The sequence below is a fragment of the Strix uralensis genome, chromosome 11, assembly GCF_047716275.1.
Source record: "Strix uralensis isolate ZFMK-TIS-50842 chromosome 11, bStrUra1, whole genome shotgun sequence".
In the NCBI taxonomy this organism is placed as follows: Eukaryota; Metazoa; Chordata; class Aves; order Strigiformes; family Strigidae; genus Strix; species Strix uralensis.
The window spans coordinates 4,456,467-4,479,445 of record NC_133982.1 but is presented as its reverse complement, the minus strand read 5'-3'; the positions used below and the strand labels follow the sequence as shown (position 1 = coordinate 4,479,445).

Here is a 22,979-nt window from a genome sequence, read left to right as displayed (position 1 = left end):
AAGACATGCAAAAGGACTGACCTTCATCTCCACACACTAGTTTCTTCACCACACAGGGGATCTCTGTGTAGCCAAAGCCTTTCAGCTGCTCCACCTGCTGAGCTGTGATGGGATGTTCCCACATGGCCGTGTTCATAGCCGGGCAGAAGAGCAGAGGTTTGCTCAGATCCCAAGCACGGATGACACAAGTCTGAAAGAGAAGCCAAGAGGTTCCGCTCTGAGATGGGTTGTCTTTCCTCATTCCTCCTCATCGCTTTGCTGCACAGAAGCGCTTTCCCAGCCTGGGTGTCATTAGAGGGCCAAAAGCCTCAATCTGTCAGTGCAGCTGGACTAAGCCACAGGCAGATCGACAGGGCTGACACTGATTTGTACTATGTTCCAGCAAAGCTCATCTCTGACAGGCAGCAAAGATGAGGGAGGCTACAAAGAGGATAGATCCCATCCTACTCCAGCTCGGGGCCAAGCAAGCAGCCCAATCGCTGGAGCAAACCAAGCTGGAACACGATGCGTGAAGACTGCCAGCCCCTGTGGGAGACCGAGCGAAGCTGAAGGGTGGCCACAGATTGTATCAGCTGTAGAGAAATCCCCAGGCAACACTTCAGATAAGCCAGCTGTAGAGCTAAACACAAAAAGTTGGCAAGCGATTTTTTTTTAAATGAGATGCCAACTGGATCCATAACTCCTCACAAGGGAAGCACTGCTGCTTCCAGGATGCAAACAGAGGATAACACGAACACATCTGGGCTGTTGCAGAAGATGCTGGCAGATCACAAACCATCTAGCTACAGGGAATCATATCTGACTCCTCAGTAACACAGAACTTCCAGATAACCCAGTATTACCTCATCTCCTTAAAAAGATAAATGCTGGTTGCTCTTAACGCAACGTCCACCAGTTTCCCTAGGCCTGGCAGCATTTAAATCACGCAAAGGGAGCTTCCCAGGTAGCAACAGTCCCTGGTGCAGGGTCTCTGCTCAGACAACTGAGTACTTACAAGAACCCTGCCCATCTTTTTTCATGCCCTGTGATTTGAACCCTTCCCAGCACAGGGAAGTCTGCTAGAATCTGTTCTAACTTGCCAACCAGCATTTGCTTTCCTTTGCTGGAGCTAACTCTTCCCTCCACGAGGCTCTCCAAAAAGACTGGCAGGAGTTTGTGAAGCCTTGCAGTCCTAACAGCCTTCCTGAGCTCTTCCCTCTGCCACCACCATCACATCTACACTACCAAGGGGATCCAGAAGGACGAGACATTGCTTGTCCCTCCCACAGCTCTTTCTGGCTTCTCTCAGATCTCCAGTGATCTATTCATACAAATGAGGGCTGTTGCTCTGGGTACGTTTTGATCATTTATATGCACTTCCTCTTACCTGAACGGCTAAGTTGGTCATGCAGGGGTCCCCGGCCAGAGCTGATGCACTGCCCTCCGTTCCTAGTTCTAGCCTCCTTGCACTACTGAAAGGTGATGCACCACAGCAACATTTGCAGACCTGCAGCTTCCTGGCAGATCTTTTGAGTAGTTAATGCTTATGATTACTCCTAATGAAGACCTAATGCCTCGACACAAAGCATTCAGCCCCGCTGAAGGTCCCCATCACCCAACAGAGAAGCACACTCTCTTTTAATACACTTTCTGATCAGCCTTTGAGCCAGAGCACTTTTAACACCAGAAAAACAAGCCTAAACAAGCAATATCCCCTGTAGCTGAAACTGAAAGTTAAGTAAGTGTGAGCATGTTTGAATTTCTGTGCTATGCAGTTAGGTGAGGGAGGAGGTGAGGTAGCAGGAAGTAAACAATTTTATCTGATCTCACAGGTGTCTTTCCAGATTGCATCTGAAAAATGCAGAGAGGAACCCAAAAGTAAGTGCAAGTGTGTATGCGCACACATGTGTGTGTGTGTACATGCGTGATGGAGAGAGGGTGGAAGTAGAAAGAGAGAAATACCACCTGTTAGAAAAAGCAGGAAAGGCACAAAGCAGGGTCTGGGAAATAATGGAAGAGACTGACAGAGCCAAGGAGTGGAAAGGGATGTAGGTCAGGGAAGGAAAGAACAACTGTTTCAGAAGGAATAGGGGAACCATACTGGAGGGAGAGAGACAAGCATATGAGGTGGAAGCAGACCATGCAAATCTCACTGTTCTCGACGCTGCAGAAGCACAAGAGTTTCCATGAAAGAAAGGTCAGACAGCCTAATGCTGGGAGGTGAGAGGACTCTCAGGCAGAGCTCCACTTACTCACCAGCAGGTTGTCACAGATGCCATTCGCGAGCTTTGCCAGCGTGTTTGCATCAAGAGGTGCCACCAACATGAGGTCAGCCCACCGTCTGAGCTCGATGTGCAGGACTGGGTCTGAACGACTTTTCCACAGCTGTGGATGAGACAAGATGCAGATTACTGAACCCTCAAGACGAACGCTGTGAACAATAGGCACTTTATCAATCCCACATTAGTAACCACCATGTAAGCTTAAGTGGAAAGAATTACTCTCACACCAAGCAAGATCCGACAGCGTGGGGAACCAGGGAGTGCAGCCACAGCCCTCAATTTTCTGATTGCTCCTCCTCCAGTGAAGGCCATGTTGCAGCTACGTTTAGGAAGCACAGTTAAGGGACAGCACTGATGTGATCAGTGCTCTACAAATGGGTATCCTTTCCCCACAGAGACAATTCACACATCCATCAACCACAGATTTCAACTCACAGCAAAGAGCTTTCCCCATCCACTTCCATTCACATCATCCCTCAGCTTCAGAATTGTTCATAAGAGCTCCCTCAACACGGAGCATATCTGAGCGGAGAAGAGAGCTCCATCTTATCAGCCAACTGAAGCCAGACAAGACCAAACCAGGGGTCACATTTCCTGAGAAATCTGTGTGATTTATAAGCTTCACCTTTCTTTGAAGTGAAGCTGTCCACTGGCTTTTAACAAGGTATAGACCCCTAACTGCACAAGTCACAGTTAGGATGCATGCCCCTACGCATACTCACAGCAGCAACGTAAACCCTCATAAATACAGGAGGGAACAGTCCTGTTGGCCTTCTCTAGGATGGATGAGGTTTAGCCAACTGGGCACTTTCCTCCTCTCTTGACTCTTAATTGAGTATTTCCATTTTCACTAAAGCTCTGAGTTGCTCAAGAGAGTCCTGGCCTTTTCTTAAGAGCACAGTTAACTGGGAAAGTGTCAAGAGAAGCAGCAAACACTATCAGGTGCTTAATCCCCAGAGGACACACACAGCCACAGGCCAGCAAGAGGTGCATCAGGGCCACAAACTGTTCCTTCTCTGAGTCACTGGAAACCACAACAAAAAGACAGCATCCAGAAAGCTGGCGCTTCCTGACACCTTTCCCAGCTCCTCCACTCACTTCTGTTTTTCTCTAGAAGCACTGAAAATTGTAGTTTTCAGAGTAAAATATCTCACAAACAGATGCTGAGCAGGCTTATTTCCCACCCTGCTGTCAGAACAGCATGTTATAAGGGCTCCATGCCTGCTTTCCAGTGTGCCAGCAGACCTCAAAGCCTGACCTGCACCTCTTCTATCACCCCAACGAGGGTTCCTCAGAAATAACTGCCTGAGCTGTAGCACCCTGGGACACAGATGATCTCCATCGATCTCCTAGACCGGCCAGAAAGCTTCCTGGCCATTGCCATTAGCAAGCCTCTCTCCACGTAGAAGTGATGCTCACGTGTGAGCGCCTTAGCAAGAGTACTGGTAAAGAGTAGATCACCTTGTACTCAGATTGTACTGAAAGGTAGAGATAAAATGTATAGAAAAGCAAATGTTGACGTTTACACAATGAACCTCTTCATACTCAGGGACTCTCAAAGCATGTCAGCAAACTATAGTCAAGAGAAAAAGTCATTTTACAGGGTCAGATGTTCACAGCCCTGACAACTGAGCTATCCCCAACTGGAATGGCTCTTCCATGTACGCGCACGAGCACAGACGCGGGTGGACACCTCTGAGATAAACACTACTTCCACCAGGAGAGCCTCTCTAACTTCCAGCCACCTATCGCACTGGGGCACAACATCTCCAGGTACTGGCCTTCCTCTGTTCCGCTACACCAAGGTGGCCAGTCAGACACCAGGCTGAGTTTTACAGCAGTGTGGGTAGTTTTGTGAATGTCAGCAATGCCCACAGATTCAGAATACGTAGTGTTAAGGAGAATTAATCTGTTGCCTTCATGACAAGTATGACTCATGACAAGCACCAAACACCCTCACCGCGACTCTGCAGTGGCTTTCTTGACGTTTCCTGACACTCTTCTCAGAGCTGCAGATAGCGGCTGAGCCCAGGGTGGTGCGAAAACCACTTCTACCCTCATTGCCTGCTGCAAGTCTCCGAGGGTGGTACAAAATCCTCCGGTACACTCAGGGCAGCCTTTCTTTTCTTCCTCATTTACAGCATGGTTGGAACCACGTTCTTTGAAAGCCACATTCCAAAGCACACATTGGTACAACAAAGAAGTGAGTCTTGGCCCAGGATTAAAAAATAAATAAATGTGGTCTCTTGCAAAGAAACTTGGAGGAACGCTTCTATTTGCTGTTCAGCACTTGAACAATTAAGTGAATCTCCCAGGGAGCCTGCTTTTTTTCTGAAGCGTGACCCATTGGCCTTCTGGAAGTAGAAGGCACGAGTGCATGACAAAACTACTTGGATTACAAAACATGTGGCTAGTAGGGACACGACAGAAGCCCTTCTAGTCTCCAAAGGAAGAACAACTCACCTGCCACTCATCCTCATCGCTGTAGAGCGTGACAGGAATCTCCTGGGCATTGTAGAAATGCTTTGCTCTCTCAGTAGTGACCACCTTCACTTCGAGCTAAAGAAAGACCAATGGTTAGACTTGAGGACAATCCTGTAAAGCTGGATAGAGGAGGAGATTTTGGAAGCTATGTGGATTCTCAGAGGACCTTCCCCTATTCACAGTGGAAAGGCCAGGCCACGACAGGTATTCACGGGAGCCAAAGACTCATTTCATGCCACCCTAAAACAGACAGGTGATTAGTCACCACCTGCCAAACATGTTCACGTGGCCAGTTCACAGCGGGGACAGCAGAGAGAACAGAGCAGGTCACAATGAGATGCAGCTCTGCACAGAACTTCAAAGAGACATTAAGCAGCAGCAAACCAAAGCTCTGTGAAAGATGCCCTTTAATCTCAAAATACGCCTGCCAAAGGGAGTAGGAGAGCATCTTGCCTCAGTGGATTCCCTTAACCACAGCACAGAGGACTGCCGAGGGGTGACATGCCCACAGGGCACTTGCAGGATCACTCTTCCCACACTTGGAGCCAAGAGGAAGCTCTGTGCCAAGAGAAAGCACAGTGCTGAGTGATCAAAAGAACTGCTGAGGGACAAGTAGGTTAGCTGGGGCTCAGCACCACCAGTGCAAAGCAAGCCCACCTCTGCTGTGCAAGGTTCACAAGAAAGAGTGGCTTTGGAAGGCAGAGTATGATTTCTCAGTCGAATGAACCACATCATGCACCTCTCTCTGCTCCTGCTTCTCTCTCTCTCGATGATCTGGTGCCAAAAGTGAGGAGGTAGCTACAGACTACTGGATACTACTTTTTAAAACGGTCTTAATCAGACTTGCTCCAGCCAGGGGTAAAAATACTAGAAGCAAGTTGGAGTTGTGTCTTCCAGCTATCCTTCCTATCAAGGTAAGATGCTGGAAAGAGGAAAACCTCTGTGTAGGTATGTTCATAGCACTGGGTTTCTGTGCAGCTAAAACAGTAAACCAGGGGCTTCCACCATGGGAATAGAGACTGGGTGAAAGCATACGAAGGTTCTCTCCAAAATCTTAGATAAACTTGCCTGCCTTGTTGAAAGCCAGCAGAACCTGCTGTTATATGGTATATACTGGGGAAACTCTATCATGTCCCTTGGCTGTTTGACACGCACACTTACAAGGTGTTAAGGTGCCCTACAACACGAGATCCTTTCATTTCCTCCTTCAGAAATCTTAACAAGTGGAGAAAGGTTTTTTTTTCCCCCCCCCCTGGTTTCTACATGTCTCTTGACCTGCTCAAAGCTGTAGCTCTGACAAATGTCGCAAGCAGCTGCCTGCCACACGCCGTGAACCAGAGGTGCTCTGCACACACCGGGACCAGCCGCAAAGCTGTGCTGGAGCGGCTCTCTGTGCGCTGATCACCCGTGCGGGACACACAACTGTATTTCCATCTGTAATTCCTCCCAAGGATGCCCTTTATAACCAGCCAATGCATGGAGGGAGCGTTCCAGAAAGACTGGTAATGTAGAAGAGGCACCTCAGGCCACCGATTACAGTGAAAAATAACCCTTTTCCTTGTTATTGGCCACTTTCAACCACTCTCTGCTCCTTCAAGCAGTTCACAGTGCAACCCACTGCGTGGTTCTATTGGTGCAACAGTGAGATGAGGAGAAACCAGCCTCACCATCAACTCCATCCCACTAGAAAAAATTGCCCTGAGGTGTACGAAACTGGTGAGGCACTCTGTCTGCGCACTCTTGCTAGAACAGACTGCGCTAAAACAGACTGCTGAAAACCTCCAACCTCCAAGAAGCCATCTTCAACAGCAGTGGTTGAAGTGACAAAACATGTTAACCTATCTCCCCAACACGATCTGTTCAGCTGGGAATGGAGCAGTGTTGATTATCCGCACCCTACATGACTAGAATAACAGCTCGGAGCAACGGAAAATCCTGACCTTTGTAATATCATGGTCTTTGGTAATTTTTCCCATTTCCTGAAGAAAAAGTAATGGGAAAATATAGCTGCACATAACACCAGTATTTGGTGCTATATGTTTGGTTCTTCATCTCTTCTAAATGTCTGCTCTTTTTCAAGTGACCCTAACTTGGAATCACAGCTGCATTTCTGCTTTAGAGTGTGAAAATCATATTGACAGCAATCAACCATATTGTTTCCATATTCACCTCACCTCACAGGAAGCTGTTCGGAGCCAAGCAGCAACACCCACAAAGGTGCTAAGGCTGCTCTCTGCTATGCCATGGGCTTCAGGGAGGTGTTAACCTCCCAGTCTGCAAGATACTAGTTATTTGGTGATTTTAAAGAGCAAAGTGCAGTTTAAAGGGGCATGCCTGCTCTCTGAAATGGTACCAGTAGGCCAGGTCTGCACTAAGTTTTCAGCAGCAATGTTTGTTAGTAGTACTCTTATTTTACAGTTAGCCATAATGGTATAAGGATTTTTAGGTGATACAACTCAATCTGCTGCATGACATATTTTGTCACTTGCTACTTCAATTGCGTCATAATTCAAAATTTTCTAGACCAGAAATACCCCTCTAAGGCTAAAGGACATAGAAAAATCCCCAAAAGACACTCTGTTTTTTTTAAAAAGAGTTTCATAACCATCTCCAGTCTTAAAAAAACACATATTTCTTCAAAGCATAACCCAGGAATAGGGAATAGCTGTCTATCAAGTACTGCATCCAACCCACTACAAGCTAGAGCATACCAGAGGGATGTTCAAGGACTCCGAGTGGTGGCAACGCCACCATTTCCCCACAAAAGTTACTCTATTAGTTAAATATTCTCCCCTAATTAAGGTTTTCTGCTGGGGTGGGCTCCTGGTTCCCTTGTTGTGAGCAAGTCCTTCAAGTCCCTCCAGCTACACTGGAAAGAGATCAGTGTTCTCAAGATCACTTTAGCCTACATAGTTTTTTCTTTCTATTTACCTGGCACACCCTCTGTTTGCCTGTGGATATCTGTCTGCTTAAACAGTAAAGGCAGTCTAGCCACACTCAGAAACTCCTTTACTGCAGTTGGTTTAGACTAGTTAGAGTTCTTTTACTTGGACCACTTAAGCCAATTCTTCAGAATAAACTTCACTGCAAGCCTGCTCTCCTCTGTTCATGCAATATTGTTGGCCTCTGCCAGAGAATTCTCCTGTCACAGCCATTTTTGCTTGGGGTAAGGGTGCGTCCGATTTTTTTTCATGACTTTCTCAGTTTTGACAGCAAAATCTTTACAGACAGACTGAGCTTGATTAACAACTGCTGCAGAAGAGAACAAGTAGCTCCTCTGTTAAATGGCACCTACCAGCTGCCATAGAGGCTACCTTACAGGAGCACAAAGAAGTGACATGACGTGATTTAAACCTAGAAGTCCAAATGACATCCTGTAGCTTCAAGAGCAATACATTTCACCCACAGAAAAGTCATAACCTTTCTTTATGACTAACCAGTATCCTGCCAATATGATTTTTGTCATCATATTCCTGCCAGGCCATTCAAAAATTCTAGGAATCAGCCTGAGACAATGTGTGTGAGTAGCACAACCACGAGAGTCACCCACAGATGAGACACTATGTGCTGTCTCCCCACAACACCAGGTGCAAAGGTAATAACCTGAAAGGTGTAAGCTGATGCCGTCTAAACTTCCTAGATCTTCAAAGAGGTTAAACAAAAGGCAGTAAGATGGAGTCACATCCATTATCACCCTCAAGGAGTTGTTAAAGTTTAATGAGTACAAAATCACACTGTCAAGTCGTTCACCAAGGATCATTTTAGCCAAAACATCAATTTAAACTAACCACTCCGGTTTCAAGACTCTGACCACATCTCCTTTGGTATCAAAACCCTCCTCTGCTCCTGCCCTGCTTCCACCGATGGCTTTTTAAAGTTCTGTTCCATCAGTAAACAAATTGATGCAACAGGCTTGTGCAGGACTTAACAAACTCAATGAAAAAGTTACACTGACACAGCAGGCTTTGGATCAGGTCTTGAAATCACATCAGAAATGAGTAAATAATTTTAATTAATAAATTAAGTACCAGAAGCTCCTGGACTTGATGCTTCACTTTCGCTTTTTATGTAACTAAAGCCTAAAACCAGCGGCCACAAAGCCTGCAACAGATGTCACAGAACCTACAGGCCTTCACAGAGAATTTAGGTCCAGCCATCTGCAGTTTTTAATTATGAATCAAATGCTCAGAGAGAAGGAACGCATTTGACCTAGATACCTACAGTGGATCATTTGCATTCTTCCTGTCACCTGCAAAGAAGGATGTTCCAAGCACCAGGAGTGAAGGAAAGGAGACAACAGCGAAGGCAATCCAAGAGACAGAGGATTAGAAGATGAATATCCCTGGCTCTGGTCTGGTCACCCCCCTTCCTTGGTATCATTTTTCTTTGGCCCTCTTACTTCAGGATAGGACCTTTGGCCTCACTTGTCATTTCAGGTCAAGTAATAAATTAACTGAGGCCCCTCTTTGCAACACACAGTGCCAGCCCAACTGGCAGAACCGGTGCCCAACAGCTCACCACATCTTCAGTGCCCTTTCCAGCTTGGAGATCAGCATCAACCAGATAGGTCAGAGCTACTCGGGGACTGCACCTCTTCTGACTCTGTGGTAATGAATATACCTACAAGGTAAAGCCTCCCAAACCATCCAAAAGGATATTCATTAAGCAATCTAACCAATATATCTGCATATTTAAGTGCACCCTCTTGCTCCTACCACTCTTTCATTTCACTGCTCCAAAACATTTGCTCCATTTCTCCAAAGCTAAAGGTTTTCTATGTTTTTCTCTAACTTTATTCTACAGCAAAAGTTAGAACTTTTCCCTCCCTGATTCTAGTCACTAGTGGCCTCTGCTGGACACCTCTGTTACTTCAGACAATAAACTAGCAAAAAAGAAATGCACAGACACATATAGCAGCTTGTACTTTCTGTTTTTACAAGGCCTGGTTTCCCTTTGGTGCTCAGACAGCAGCATCCATCTTTGCAAACTCCACATCTCACCCTATGGAAAACTGCAAATCCTAATTAAAGATTTCAAGTTCCAGAAAGCATCACTTGTGTCTGTAGCCAGATCCGATAATTTGACTGATAAAGACATATTCCAGAAAAAAAATCCCCCAGCAAGGACCTATTCAATAATTCTGGGGAGAATTAAGCAAGCTGAGCTGAACAACAGTAATTTCATATTCCAGAATCTACATGTCTGCCTATGGAAATATCCAGGAATAGTTACTGCTCTTTAAGCCTGATGTAAAGCTAACTCTTAGGTGTAGAGAAGTAAGAAATGATAGGGAAAAGTATTAATCCATTTTTAAAAAACAAATCAATCTTCCCCCAACAAATTTTCAAACTAAATGGCTCAAAGCTAGAAGGAAATTTTCATTTCAACAGAAGCCGTGTAATCTCTCCTCAAAAAGAGAAACAGAGTAACACCAACTTTACAATACTCTACCCACAGATTTACTCACCCCAGTGATTTTCAACAATTCGGCAATGAGGAGAGGCAGCTTCAGGGCAGCCACACTTCCAGTCACACCCACCAAGACACGGTATTTTTTCTGTGGCACAGATGAGCTCTTTTCTGCAGGAAACCCTGGTTCTGGCGGAGAGAAGGGCTCCATGCCCCGATCAGACTCTACAAGCACAGAAAAACCAAGACACTTGACTAACAGTGCGTCCAAGTGAGGCTAGCACAGCAGGGCTCCAACACCGACCTATTCCTGAGGGCACGGATCTAAGCCTGGCCTATGTAGGACCCAGAGTAATTCATTCTAAGGATGAACACTCAGCCCCCAATCCGCAAAGCTTTCAAGCATCAGCAGACCTTTAAGCATGGCAGTAGCCTAATCCTCCTGTTTAATTACAATCTTCTCTCAGATACTGGTAAACAGAACGCTAAAACCTGCGCAGGCAGGCCACAAGAGCGTTCTGTTAAAGCCCATGCCCCCCAAAACAAAGAGACACCCTCGTGTGTTGAACACGGCCCAGAATTTACAACAAATGTACCTTTCACACTGACTGCTGGGAAGACACGCAACCCCCAGCTGAGTCAGCTTCCCTTCGCACTCTCTGGTGAGTAATAAATGCAGGGAGGCATTTTAATAATTAAAAATTTTGGGGCCCTGAGGCAAGCATTATCATCTTACTTCCTATTGTATCACTACATATTTACAGTAGCGCTGGAAATTACTCCCTAGCAGACAGGGAGAAAGCAAAACTAAGAGGTAGAACACAACAGCCCAGCGAGTGGAAACGCCTTCTCAGAGACGTGAACACCAGAACCGCTCACTCCCGCCCCGGCGCCGAGCAAAGCGATCTGCAGGCCGGTGCGGACAGTCCGGAAGGCAGGCTGAGCCAGCAGCTTTAATTCAGGTCTCCTGCCTCCTCCCAGCTGCCCTGCGCTGCTGCCACACCACTACATCACCAGTGACTGTTCTGGTGAGGAAAAGCACTCCTCCGCAGAATCGACGCGAACACCTCTGCTTAATGAGTAATTAGCAAAGAGTAAATTCGCTTCTTGAAAAATCTGAAAAACGTGTTTCTAGCGAAGACGTTACACTGGGATTTAGTAAAGTTTGTTCCATGTTAGTGACATCCTTGTTATTGAGAGGAAGTTACTTGGAAGCATTTTGGGTAGAACAAAAAGGAAGAAAGAGACGTTTACACTGCCCTTATTTTCCGTACCAACTGAGACAGTGGAGTGAGGGGGCTGGATTCCTGAGAGAGGAATTTTACCCTTCAGTCACTCCCTGGATGATTCACAGAATCATCTCGGTTGGAAGGGACCTTGAAGATCATCCAGTCCAACCGTTAACCCAGCACTGACCGTTCCCAACTCCACCAGATCCCTCAGCGCTGGGTCAACCCGACTCTTCAACCCCTCCAGGGATGGGGACTCCCCCCCTGCCCTGGGCAGCCCCTTCCAATGCCTGACTACCTGTTCTGTAAAGAAATCCTTCCTAAGAGCCAGTCTGACCCTGCCCTGGCACAGCTTGAGGCCATTCCCTCTTGTCCTATCGCTTGTTCCTTGGTTCAAGAGACTCATCCCCCCTCTCTGCACCCTCCTTTCAGGCAGTTGTAGAGGGCCATGAGGTCTCCCCTCAGCCTCCTCTTCTCCACACTAAACCCCCCCAGTTCCCTCAGCCGCTCCCCATCAGACCTGTGCTCCAGACCCTGCACCAGCTCCGTTGCCCTTCTCTGGACACGCTCGAGTCATTCAATGGCCTTTTTGGAGTGAGGGGCCCAAAACTGAACACAGTCACTGAGGTGCGGCCTCACCAGTGATTAGCAGATTCAGCTGCAGGTTTAATTTAGGATCCTTCACAAGGTGATTCAGATCACACTTGTGCAGCAGTTACACGGAAACCTGACCTCCACACCCAGCCACCAAGACACACGAGCTCAAACCTCCTTTCCAACCAACCTCCTCGCACCCACGCGCTGCAACACAACAGCAATAACATCTCCTTTTTCCACGCTCTGCTTGGAATCAACGTGTTTAACTCGAGCCCCTGAGGTTTCTCAGTGCGTTTATAAAAAAAATTTGCTAGAATAAGAGCACGATTTCAGCTTGAGCTTCTAGGCACTGATTAGCAAGAGTAATTAGAGGCAAGGAAATCCAGCATGCACATTGGTAGGTGAATTCAATGCTACTGCAACATTTCACATGTTTATCTATATCTAATTAAAATTAATGCTGTCACAGCAAGGAAAACATCCACTTCCCTTGTGATGACTAAATGACAATTAATTCACTGAAGCATCCACATCTTAAAGCCTGGGGAGTAAGACATAATATTTTAATAGGCAGCTTTCGAAAAGGGCTATTAGCGATAAAACACGAGCGCGATGTGCTGGGCCATGCTTTCCTCTTACCCAAACACTGCTCTGGGGAATCAGCTCAGAAGCCATTAGAAAGCAAGCAGTTTACAGGCCTACTTAGTTATTTTATTAGCTCTTTAATGCCGCAGCTACGCTGAGAACAGCTTCAAAAGGCGGCCGAGGCACAGAACCGAGAAACCCCGAGGATTTACAAACCGTAAACAAACAGCGTTTTTATACCGGTAGAGGCACGACGGAGCCGAGGCGGGAGAGCGACAACCCCCTGAGCTCCAGCCTCGGCGCCCGCCGGGCCCGGGCCGCGGCCTTGCTCCAGCGGAAGCCCCGCCCCGCCTCACCGCCCGCCGTCGCCCAGCAACGGGGGCGCGACCCCGCCGCGCCCCGGAAGGCGAAGGGCACGCTGGGAAGTGCTGCCCCGCGCGCCCGGCGCTGATTGGTGGGGCGGGGCGGGGCGGCCCTCGCGCGCTGCAATGGCGGCCCCTCAGCGCCCCGCTCCCCGCCACCCCCGGGGCGCTGCGTGCGGCCGGGTCCGCTGGCCGCGCCTCAAGCGCTCCCAGGCAGCCCGAGGGGGGCTTTTCGGCCTTATATCGGCGAGAGGAGTGGTTGGAGAGCTGCCAGTCAGAGAGGGACCTGGGGGGGTGATTGACAGCCGGCTGAACAGGAGCCAGCAGTGTGCCCAGGTGGCCAAGAAGGCCAATGGCATCCTGGCCTGTATCAGCAATAGCGTGGCCAGCAGGGACAGGGAAGGGATCTTACCCCTGTGCTCAGCATTGGTGAGGCCGCACCTCGATGACTGGGTTCAGTTTTGGGCCCCTCACTCCAAAAAGGCCATTGAATGACTCGAGCGTGTCCAGAGAAGGGCAACGGAGCTGGTGCAGGGTCTGGAGCACAGGTCTGATGGGGAGCGGCTGAGGGAACTGGGGGGGTTTAGTGTGGAGAAGAGGAGGCTGAGGGGAGACCTCCTGGCCCTCTACAACTGCCTGAAAGGAGGGTGCAGAGAGGGGGGATGAGTCTCTTGAACCAAGGAACAAACGATAGGACAAGAGGGAATGGTCTCAAGCTGTGCCAGGGCAGGGTCAGACTGGCTCTTAGGAAGTATTTCTTTGCAGAAGGGGTTGTTGGGCGTTGGAATGGGCTGCCCAGGGAGGTGGTGGAGTCCCCATCCCTGGAGGGGTTGAAGAGTCGGGTTGACCCAGCGCTGAGGGATCTGGTGGAGTTGGGATCTGTCAGTGCTGGGTTAACGGTTGGACTAGATGATCTTCAAGATCCCTTCCAACCTAGATGATTCTGTGAAAGCCCCCGCAAGGGAGCTCTGCAAGGGCAGGCAGGTGGTTTCAAGCTGCTCAGAAAGCTGCTGAAGGGAGGGTTCCAGCTTATGGCAAGGTTTTAGCAATGGTGGAGGGCAACAGAAAACTCACTGCTAGGGGGGGAAAAAAGCATGTGGGGGGAACAGGGTTGAGAAGCAGAGACTGTGCAGAGGTGCAGTGTCCGGATCCCCGCCGGAGGCAGGGGGCAGCTCCTGGTGACAGGTGAGCCCAGGGAGGCATTACAGACTAGGAGTGAAACCTTTCCGACACAATTCGGGGCAGCTGCAGAGAGCTGGCAGGGGGGAAGTGGGTTAGAGGACCGCTGGTTTATTATCTGAAGCAGAAACATGACAGATCTGGGGCAGCGCATGGTGGGCGGTCCCTGACCCTTCCCAGGATGCTCCCTGGGCATCCCCCCAATGTAGTTACCTACAAATAATCAGCAAGAAAGGCAGAGAGCTCTGCCTCACCGACTCTGGGATGTGAAGAGCAACAGCAAGACCTCACTAAAGCAGCAGAGGCCATCAGTAAAACCTCAAGCGTGCTCTAGAGCGGAGCTGCCTCCTCACCCTGCCACGGAAACACCCGGCATCGGCTCTCCCACCCTGCGGGTCTGCAGGTTTCACAACCAAGGTAGTCCCCACCTAAAGCGGTCACAGATTCCAAATGAGAGCGGGGATACGGTATCCTGCCTGGCTTCTGCGGGCCGAGCAGGAAGGCTGGAGCCACAGGGGCACTCGCACATTCAGGAGACACACCAGAGAGGAGGGTTAGATGCTGAAGCAATGTCTGTTATAGCTCGTTACAGTTATTTATGCATCTTATTGTAAATGCAAAAGGTGAAGTCACTTAATTCATCATTTCTCAGACATGGATGACAGAGCATGTGATTTGGCATAGTTAAGTTTTAGGCTAGCTATAAATGAATTGCACAATATTTAAACCTGATTAAGTACATAATAGGCTCAGCAAAGGATTACTTTTCTCCTTACATTTTATACATATATATATACACAAACACACACACACAGACAGGCATTTTATCATTAGCTGCATTTTAGTCTTGTCAAGAAACGACTGCCTACTGCAGAGTGACTGAAGTGATATCCTTAAAAAGGAAACTATTCTTGGTGTGCTTTGCTGGAAAGGAGAAGTTCCTCTTCGGGGTGATTCTCGTGGGTAGGAGTCACAGACAAGCATCACCGGACAGCTAGAGGGGACAGGGGACCAGGGGCTGGGGACTCGCACAGCTCTGGCTGGCTGTGGGCATAAGCACTGGCACACCGAGCTTGTTGCCTGCAGCAGGCAAGAGATACTTGAGCCAAGGGGCCGGACTAGATTCTGTTTGGGCTGCTTTTCTAGGACTTGGAGAAAAATCTGGCTTATTTAAAGTGCATTTAGAGTCTGAAAAGCATCTCTAAGAAGGAGCTTTCCCTACTCCTGCCCTGCAGCGTCCATCAGCTCCCATTTACAAACCCACCCTTTCCAGGGTCTACTGGTCACCTTCCCCGTCTGCCACAGCCCAAGAGGTGTTAGTCTGAGCTCAGCTGCCTCCCACTAAGGTGCAAAATCATTATTTAAAGCCCAACCTCCCCTAACCGGGCAGGGATTCAGGGCTGACAGGAGGAGGGATTTCTGCACCAGGAAAATACACGGCCACGTTTCACTGCGCTTTTTAGAAGCGCAAGTGAGCAGGAATCCTTCCCGCCAGCCTGGAGGTTTCCTAAAGAGCCTTAAATTAGTGCACACCTCAAAAGCTAAGAGGGACAAATCTTGGCCTCGCTATTTACATAGTCTGGTTGTATGTGCTTGCATACAGGCTGGCAAACCTTACCCAAGAATAGGTCCTCTGAGAAACGCTCTGCCAATTTTATAGCCGCTTTTCAAAACAGAAGCCTTTAAAAAAACGGACTCAGGATGCAGAATCTGGAACGGGACGGTTGTATCCCGCAGGGAAAACCCGTCCTTGCTCCCCAACACGCCCCACACATGCACACACGCACGCACACACAGTGCGCCGGGGCTCCTGCCCACAGTCACGCACAAATACTGGTCTTCCACATCAAAATGTAAACTACTCATTTACAACACCACACACTGAGAGAAGTTGTAGATCCTGAGCCAGGGTGTAGATAGGAATCTCTTGGCTTCCAGCATATCAACAGCAGGATTGAGGGTTTCTTTCTCCCCCCCCCCCCCCGCCCCTCTTTTTTCAAATGCTAAATCAGCCAGCCACCTGCTAGTTAAAAAGCAGAAGAAAAGGGAGAATTCCCTGGATTGCTTGCCCTTGCTGAGACATGGCAAGTGGCTGGACACAACCACTGAAGGAGAAAACTCACACACGTTGGGCTTATTCCAAGAGGGGAGATGGGTGCTGGTTGCTATTTTTATCTTTCCCTTTTGGGGGTGGGTGGGGGGCTTTTGGCTGATGTAGTTCTAACGTACACCTATCACCACAGTAATTAAAAAACCACCACCATACACTATTTCACAGGGAAAAAGAAGACACGTGAACGTACACTTACTACCACACACGACAAGAGCCCTGCAGGTCAGCTCAACGGCCTTTTCAAAATTAAAAATAAAGGAGAAAAGAAGAGCTCAAGACAACAACAGGGGGGAAAAAAAAAAAAAAAGGAAAAAAATCCAAAACGATCTCATTACAAAGAACGGGAAAATAAGAACCGTTATGGTACACTCCTACTTTCTGAAATAGCTGCAGAAACTTGGCTCAGCCTTCCTCCTCCTCCTCCTCCCTTCCCCCCCAGATCTTTCGCCCGAGGACAGTGTCCTGCCGCTCACATCTCGTTGGAGTAGGTGTAGTTTGGGGTGGCCGAGTACTGCGTCTCGTGCTGCATCATGGCCCCCTGCGCCGCCCCCATCGCCGCACTCTGTGCTGCCTGCTGGACGTGGGGGTTCTTCCACGCCCCCGTGGTCCACTCCTCCTGGGCTTTGCTGAAGCTCCCGCCGCTCCCCCGGTAAAACTTATGTACCTGGAGCAGGTTGGAGAGAGAAAATCCAGAGGCGTTGAGCAACTGCAGCTCAGGCTGACCTTCCAGGGTAGCGGCAAGGGCTCCCCGAAGCAATGCGGCACCCCCCTCTCCTCCCGTACCATAGTGAGAGCGATGAAGGAGAAGACTGCCATCCCTGTGAACAGGACGGTGGGGATCAGCATCACCACGGCCGACCCCACGTTGGTCCCAAAGAAGGAAATCGCTGCAATCCAGCCGCTGCAAGGAGATGAAAACAACCGGTTCAATTCAGCAGCCTGGGGCTTTCCCAGCTGGCTCTGCACAGCGCAGCCTGCCAGCACCCCTCCCAGCTCCTCGATCCATCCTCCCCAAGGAGAGAAGCTACCGAAGCACTGAGGATGTTAAAACACCACAAGGCCACAGCACCAGCACAACGGTGACTGCCCTTGCACCCAACACGAGAGCAGCATCTTCCTTACCAGACGCCCCAGCCAGGGATTCCCACTGCCTGGATAATGCTGATCACCAGCTGGGCCATGAAGGTGAAGAAGAAGGCCATGAAGCTGAAGGAACTGTCTGTCCTGCAAGAGAAGGCTCGGTCACTCCTTCTGCCTCCATCCCCGCTGCACTGCAAGGGAAAGGAGATGCTCCCACATCTCAGACCCTTCCGGGGCAGAAGCAGCTGTGGTTTAGCGAGAGGGTGGGGAGAAGCAGAGCTGCCTGCAGACAGCAGGCACCAGAGCAAAACAAAAGGGAGAATCTGCGAGAGGCTGAAGGTGGTGAAGAGGCACCTGGGAAAGCCACGGGCATCAGACCCTCCCCATGGCTTGGCCAGCTCTGGGCATCAGGTGAGAGGGCATCTGTGTTTGGACACGGGCCTCAGCTCACACCACCCTACCGTCAGACTCAACCATCCCTCATGGGGAATAAATGCACCCCCGGTTCTCTAGATTTGGGGGTACTGCACTGGGGACCAACCTCAGCAGCATGGATAATCAATACAAGCACCTCAAGGACTCATGAAAAAATACAAAAGAAGCCTCAAGGATGGGTGGGAGGGGAAGGAAAGTTGGCACCCCAACTGCATCCTCACCACTCCCCCTTGACGCTGCACAGAGGCACACGTAGGGTGTCTTTGGCATGGTTAGGGTTTTGACCCTCGGGAAATCCCCAAAACCCTTGCTTTGAAGGTTAGAAAATAAAGCTAAAGGGTTGGACATAAAGAGCAGAAACTCCCCCATGTATTCAGGCAATGCCCCAAGCTAAGCACTAACTGTTTAGGAAGGAAAACAAAACAAAAAAAAAAGACCATGAGAAGCCAGGCTCAGGTGTGACCACTTACTTGAAAGCTTTGTAAATAGGTCTAAACCAGCAGACATAGGAGCAGGGCGTAAAGAGAATGAGCCAGAGAATTGCCAGTCCAAAATTAACAGCTCCACCGCCTCCAATCAGCCATGCGAGGCAGCCAACGAGATTCACCGCCAAGGTGATGCTGTTCACTGCAAACACACACACACACACACACAGAGGGAGCACAGTAGCGCGTACGCAAGGACGTCGGTGTGATACGAGAGATATCCCCGACCCCAGGGATGCCCATGCGGGGCTGGCCTCCAGTGGGTTTGGCCAGCAGTGTGTTACCCTAGCTGGATTTCCCTTAACTTAACCTAAATTCAGCTGGCTGAGTCCAGGGAGCATCCCCAGACTGGCTCAGCCAAAGGGGCTCTAACCTCAGCTGAGGAACAGGAGGAAAAAAAATACGTTGCTCAGAGTTGTAATGTCTTAAGCAGGCCCAGGGCTTGTGGGGCTCCGAGGATGGGGAAGAGCTGTATCCTCCCACTGCCGGAAAGTCAGGGCATGTTTCCACCAACAGAAGGAAACTGGAGGAATGGAAGTGAAGCTTTTTCACTTGCCTTTAGCACAAGCTTCTTCAGTGAAACTGTAGCTGGAGTCCCCTGAGCTAACACTCCCTGAGCTGAGAGCCGAAGCCCTGAACTCCCAGCCCCCACCTCACCAGTTCAGGGGGGTGGTTGCTTCTCCCACCCCTGCTCGGGGTTAAGTGATACAAGGGCTATTACTATGAAGCCCAGCTTAGCAGACACAGGACAAAGCAGAGAAGGCTCATTTGCATTCTGACGCCTCCGATTTTTGAGAATGATTCATTATTTCGACGAGAATTAAAACCCTCCCACCGCCACCCGCAAGAGAGCTGCAGCTGGCAAGAAAGGGAGCTCAGTTGGCCAGGCTGACCGGGCGCTCGCTGCTCCCTAAAGCCCCCAAGGACACTGAAGGGATCTTTCAGCCTCTCTGCGCTCGCGTCTGGCTGGGTGTTTGCAGGGGAGTTGGGGAGAAAATGATCCAGAGAGAAGCTCCAGAGACAGAAACCAACAGACAAGCGACTGGCTCAGAGAGCTGGTGCTTGTGCTGTGGGAGACTGGAGCAAGAACCAAGCTCTATTAAATTAAGCAGAGCAAGAACAGCCAGATTGAGATGAGGAGGGAATTTAACACCCCCAAGACAGCTTCTCCAGGGAAGCACAACCTTTTTTTTAATCGCCCTTCATAGAAAAGCTACCTCCTGACATGACGGGGGAAGTCACCCCAGGGTCACCTTCCCAATGGGATGCAGCCCCCAAAAGCCAGAGCGACGCACCGCCCCAGGGGTGCCAGCCTGGAGCCGTGCCAAAAGCAGAAACTTCTCTGGTGCCAGCTCAGCTCCTCATAACCTGCCTCCAAAGCACAAGGCACTTCCTGGCACTGATATGCTTCCAAAGTTCAGGGAAAACACCTGATTAAGGAACTTAAGTTCTTATAAAAAAAACCCCAAAACAACCCGATGGTGCCAGCTTGCTCTGAGCTGCACACAGCAATTAGCATCATCTTCAGTAACATTTTCACATATGTTGGGGTGCAATCTGTCCCTCCAGCTCTTCTCCCCACCCAGGGGACAAGAGGGAATGGCCTCAAGCTGCGCCAGGGCAGGGTCAGACTGGCTCTTAGGAAGTATTTCTTTGCAGAAGGGGTTGTTGGGTGTTGGAATGGGCTGCCCAGGGCAGGGGGGGAGTCCCCATCCCTGGAGGGGTTGAAGAGTCGGGTTGACCCAGCGCTGAGGGATCTGGTGGAGTTGGGAACGGTCAGGGTGAGGTTAATGGTTGGACTGGAGGAGCTTCAAGGGCTTTTCCAACCAAGATGATTCTGTGCTAGTGTGAAGAGAGATCCAGGCTAGTTCAAAGAGTTAGAAGATCGTGACAGCTCTGTTAGCACAGCACGGCACACAGAGGCATGCAAGAGGAACAGGCAAGACCCAGCTTTGGGGGAAGCCCTGGGCTCCCCTGTTTTGGGGAGCAGGTACCCTGGCCCTCCAGTCCAAGTGGCATCTCAGCCTCGGTCCGCTGCCGAAGGGCTCACGAGGAGCTTGGGGTGGCAGAGAAATCCCTTCCCCAGCCCCGCTGCCAAAGAAAGCCAGCGGAGGCTTGGCAGCTCTCTGGTGGGGCAAGGCCAGCAGCTGAGCAAGACAAAGAGGGGAGTAAATCCTTCGGCAGCAGGACACGCGGGTGCTGAGCCGTCTCCTCCTCGCAGCGGGCTTCAGCGGGACGTCAAGGTCACCGATGGCCCTTCAACACCGAGCCAGCTCCACGCCTCCATCCTGGAGGCTGGAAGGGCTGAAGCCCACGGGATGCTGCAGCCCCCATCCCATTCCCAGTGGGTTTTAACAGGAGACACCGAGGCCTGGAGGGGCAGAAGGACTTCCCCTGACCTTGCTCTGCTTTTTCAATTGGTAACTTCCAGAGGAGCAGCCTTTGGAGAGGCAAACCCGCCCGAGCCCTTCCCCGCCCAGCGACTCACGCATCCAGAGGTAGTAAAGCCGCTTGGCCATGGTACGGTGCTGCGGTGGGATCTCCGCGTCGAAGTCCTGGTAGAAACATGGCTTCAAGGGGATGAACCTCGGCAGGGGAGGGAAGTTGTTCACTTTTTCTGCAATAAAAAGTTTCACCAGCATTGGGCACTGCACGGAGCTGAATGTAAATCTTGTTCAGCCCCAAGAACTGAGGAGTTTCACGCAGGAATTAAGGATTTCCCCTTGTAATCACCAACCACCCACCCATAAGCATCAAGACAAATTTAGCCCCCGGTGGCCACGTGGATCCTGCAAGCCTGGACACCCGGAACCCCACTGGGGACTAACAAGGGGACATTATGGCCAGTAAAGCCCCAGATGGGCCTCAGAGGTGAGGGGCAGCCCTGCCAGAGACCCCCCCGTACCTGCCATGCTGGCACACGCTCAGCCTCTCCGTTCCACAGGAAAAGTAGGGAAAAAAACCCCTGGGAGCTTTACCAAAGCTGGAGGAAAACGAGAGAAAAAGTGATGTGAAGTGGTCAGGTACCTCCCTGAAAAGCCTTCACCTTTCCCTCCCTTCCACATAGCTCAAGGACCGCGCTGCAAGAAGGCAGTTTGCTTTATTTACACAGACACTCTACATTGTTCACACATCCAGGCTTACCGCTGGCACCTGGCTGGCAGCAGAACAAATCCCAGCTCCTCCAGCCCCAGGCTTATGCACCAGTTAAGGCGGAAGATTAAGAGAACATCCAGAGATGTGGGGCAGGGCGCGGGCTTAACCTCCCACTCCCGACTGACCTACATCCAGCCCCGGGAGAGGGGCCAGGCTGGATGGCAGGGGAAGGGACACGGCCCCATGAGTGATGAGGCAGCTGTGTGCAGTTTGAAATCTTCAGGTTCATTAAGTGGCCCAAAACCAACTGTTTTTTTTTTTTAATTTTTCTTTTTGCAAAGAGTTCCAGCACAGGGAACTACCTGGCTGTCTCCTGATAACATCGCAGCTCCCATCTCTGCAAGCCCAAGCCAGAAACCAGGACAAAAGGGAGCAGGGAAATCAGCTGAAAATATCAGCTGGAAAAAAAAAATAAATCAGTGGTGATTGTCACTAATGAGTCACTTGAGTGCCGGCTTAATGATTACTCATGTCATTTGGCACCTTGTACGGTATCTTGCAGGTGGGAGGGGGGGGAAGCTCAGCATCCCAGGATGGTCCCAGACCATGCCATGCTCACCCCTATCCCAGCAGCGAAAATTAAGCAAAATTAAAGCAAAAAATGAAGAGCTGAGGTTTTAAATATAAGCGTGAAGACGGTCACTCTGCATATCCCCACCTGCCTGCGTGGCTCTGCCAGGTGCTGCCTGCAGGTTTTGCCCTCTCCCAGGCTACCCCGGGCAGAGGAACGGCAGCAGCGAACACATTTCTCATGCCACGGGGTCCCAGGGGTCAGAGCTTTGGGCTCTCTGGAGGATTTGGGGGTCTCTGCCAGGGCAGCCCCCCGCTCTCCATCCCAACCAGCACCAAAGCCCAGGCAAAGCAAACCCCCACGGCTCCGCCGGCGTGCTGTCTACCGACATCCGATGGCAGCCCACAGACGGCTCCATCCCCCCGGCGCTATAAATACGAGCTGCCTGCCTGCCTGCGCTCCTGCCTGCGCTCCTGCCTGCGCGGCTGACGTCTCCGCAGGCAGCGGCTCGGCGACGCGGCCCCCACGCACGTGTGCCGGCAGCGGGGACACGCGGCCGGGCGTGCCCCCCGATCCGACACCTGCCCTGGCGCTGCAAGAGCTTCGCAAAAACGAGGGGCTTTTGTAAAATCGGAGGAGGGCCGCAAATTGGGGGAAGGCTTTGCAAAACGGGGGCGGGGGGGGGGGGGAGGCTTTTGCAACGAACCACACGGGTGAAAACACCGAGCAAGAAACCCCAACATCCTCTCCGGGTGCCGGGGGTGCCAGCCCCGCGGGCGATGCCCGTCCCCGGCGGGGATTGCTGCCCGTGGGTTTCCACGGGCGAAGGGCCGCGCACCCCACGCACCGGGCGCAATGGGGGGCGGGGGGGGAGTCGGTTCAGAGGGCGGTCGCCCCCCTCCGGGGGAAGCACCCGAGCGGTCCCCCCGCGAGCGGCGCCCCCTCCCCAGGGCCCCGGGACTCACCCCCGTGGCGTGTGGCGGCGTGGGCAGAGCCGTCCCGCGGCGGGTGGCGGCGGCCGCCCCCCGCCTGGCGCTGCTCCTGCCGCAGCGGCCGCGCTCTCGCGAGGCTCCGCAGCCGCCGCCGCCGGGAC

At 50.8% G+C, this 22,979-nt stretch overlaps 2 protein-coding genes across 4 annotated transcripts in view; both read right to left on the bottom strand.

Annotated features, from left to right (window-relative positions):
- The window catches only part of PPCDC (phosphopantothenoylcysteine decarboxylase), an 18,963-nt gene extending 6,058 nt beyond the window's left edge, over positions 1 to 12,905 (bottom strand). Inside the window, exons 1-4 of one of the 3 annotated variants that reach the window (XM_074880170.1) lie at positions 12,806 to 12,905; positions 4,725 to 4,820; positions 2,236 to 2,364; positions 22 to 190 (exon numbers count right to left, since the gene is read on the bottom strand). In XM_074880170.1, the coding sequence (XP_074736271.1) occupies positions 22 to 190; positions 2,236 to 2,304 (238 nt within the window). In that variant the 5' untranslated portion in view covers positions 2,305 to 2,364; positions 4,725 to 4,820; positions 12,806 to 12,905. Of the gene's footprint in view, positions 1 to 21; positions 191 to 2,235; positions 2,365 to 4,724; positions 4,821 to 10,212; positions 10,366 to 12,805 lie in introns of those variants that run through there. The other 2 variants (XM_074880168.1, XM_074880169.1) reach the window with 2 other exon arrangements.
- On the bottom strand, positions 10,248 to 22,979 carry SCAMP5 (secretory carrier membrane protein 5). Its single transcript, XM_074880167.1, has 8 exons — positions 22,852 to 22,979; positions 21,125 to 21,202; positions 20,708 to 20,836; positions 18,205 to 18,361; positions 17,342 to 17,443; positions 17,003 to 17,120; positions 16,693 to 16,883; positions 10,248 to 10,379 (listed from the first exon to the last, which is right to left on the bottom strand). The coding sequence occupies exons 2-8, from the start codon at positions 21,129 to 21,131 to the stop codon at positions 10,373 to 10,375; spliced, it is 711 nt and encodes a 236-aa protein (XP_074736268.1). The 5' UTR covers positions 21,132 to 21,202; positions 22,852 to 22,979; the 3' UTR covers positions 10,248 to 10,372.

Bases quoted from the DNA above. Each gene is read 5' to 3' on its own strand.
- SCAMP5 (XM_074880167.1), bottom strand. The intron at 17,444-18,204 runs GTAAGTGGTCAC...CTTCTCTTGCAG, and splicing joins CCTATTTACAAAGCTTTCAA to GACAGACAGTTCCTTCAGCT. The intron at 16,884-17,002 runs GTACGGGAGGAG...AACCTGCTCCAG, and splicing joins CCTTCATCGCTCTCACTATG to GTACATAAGTTTTACCGGGG.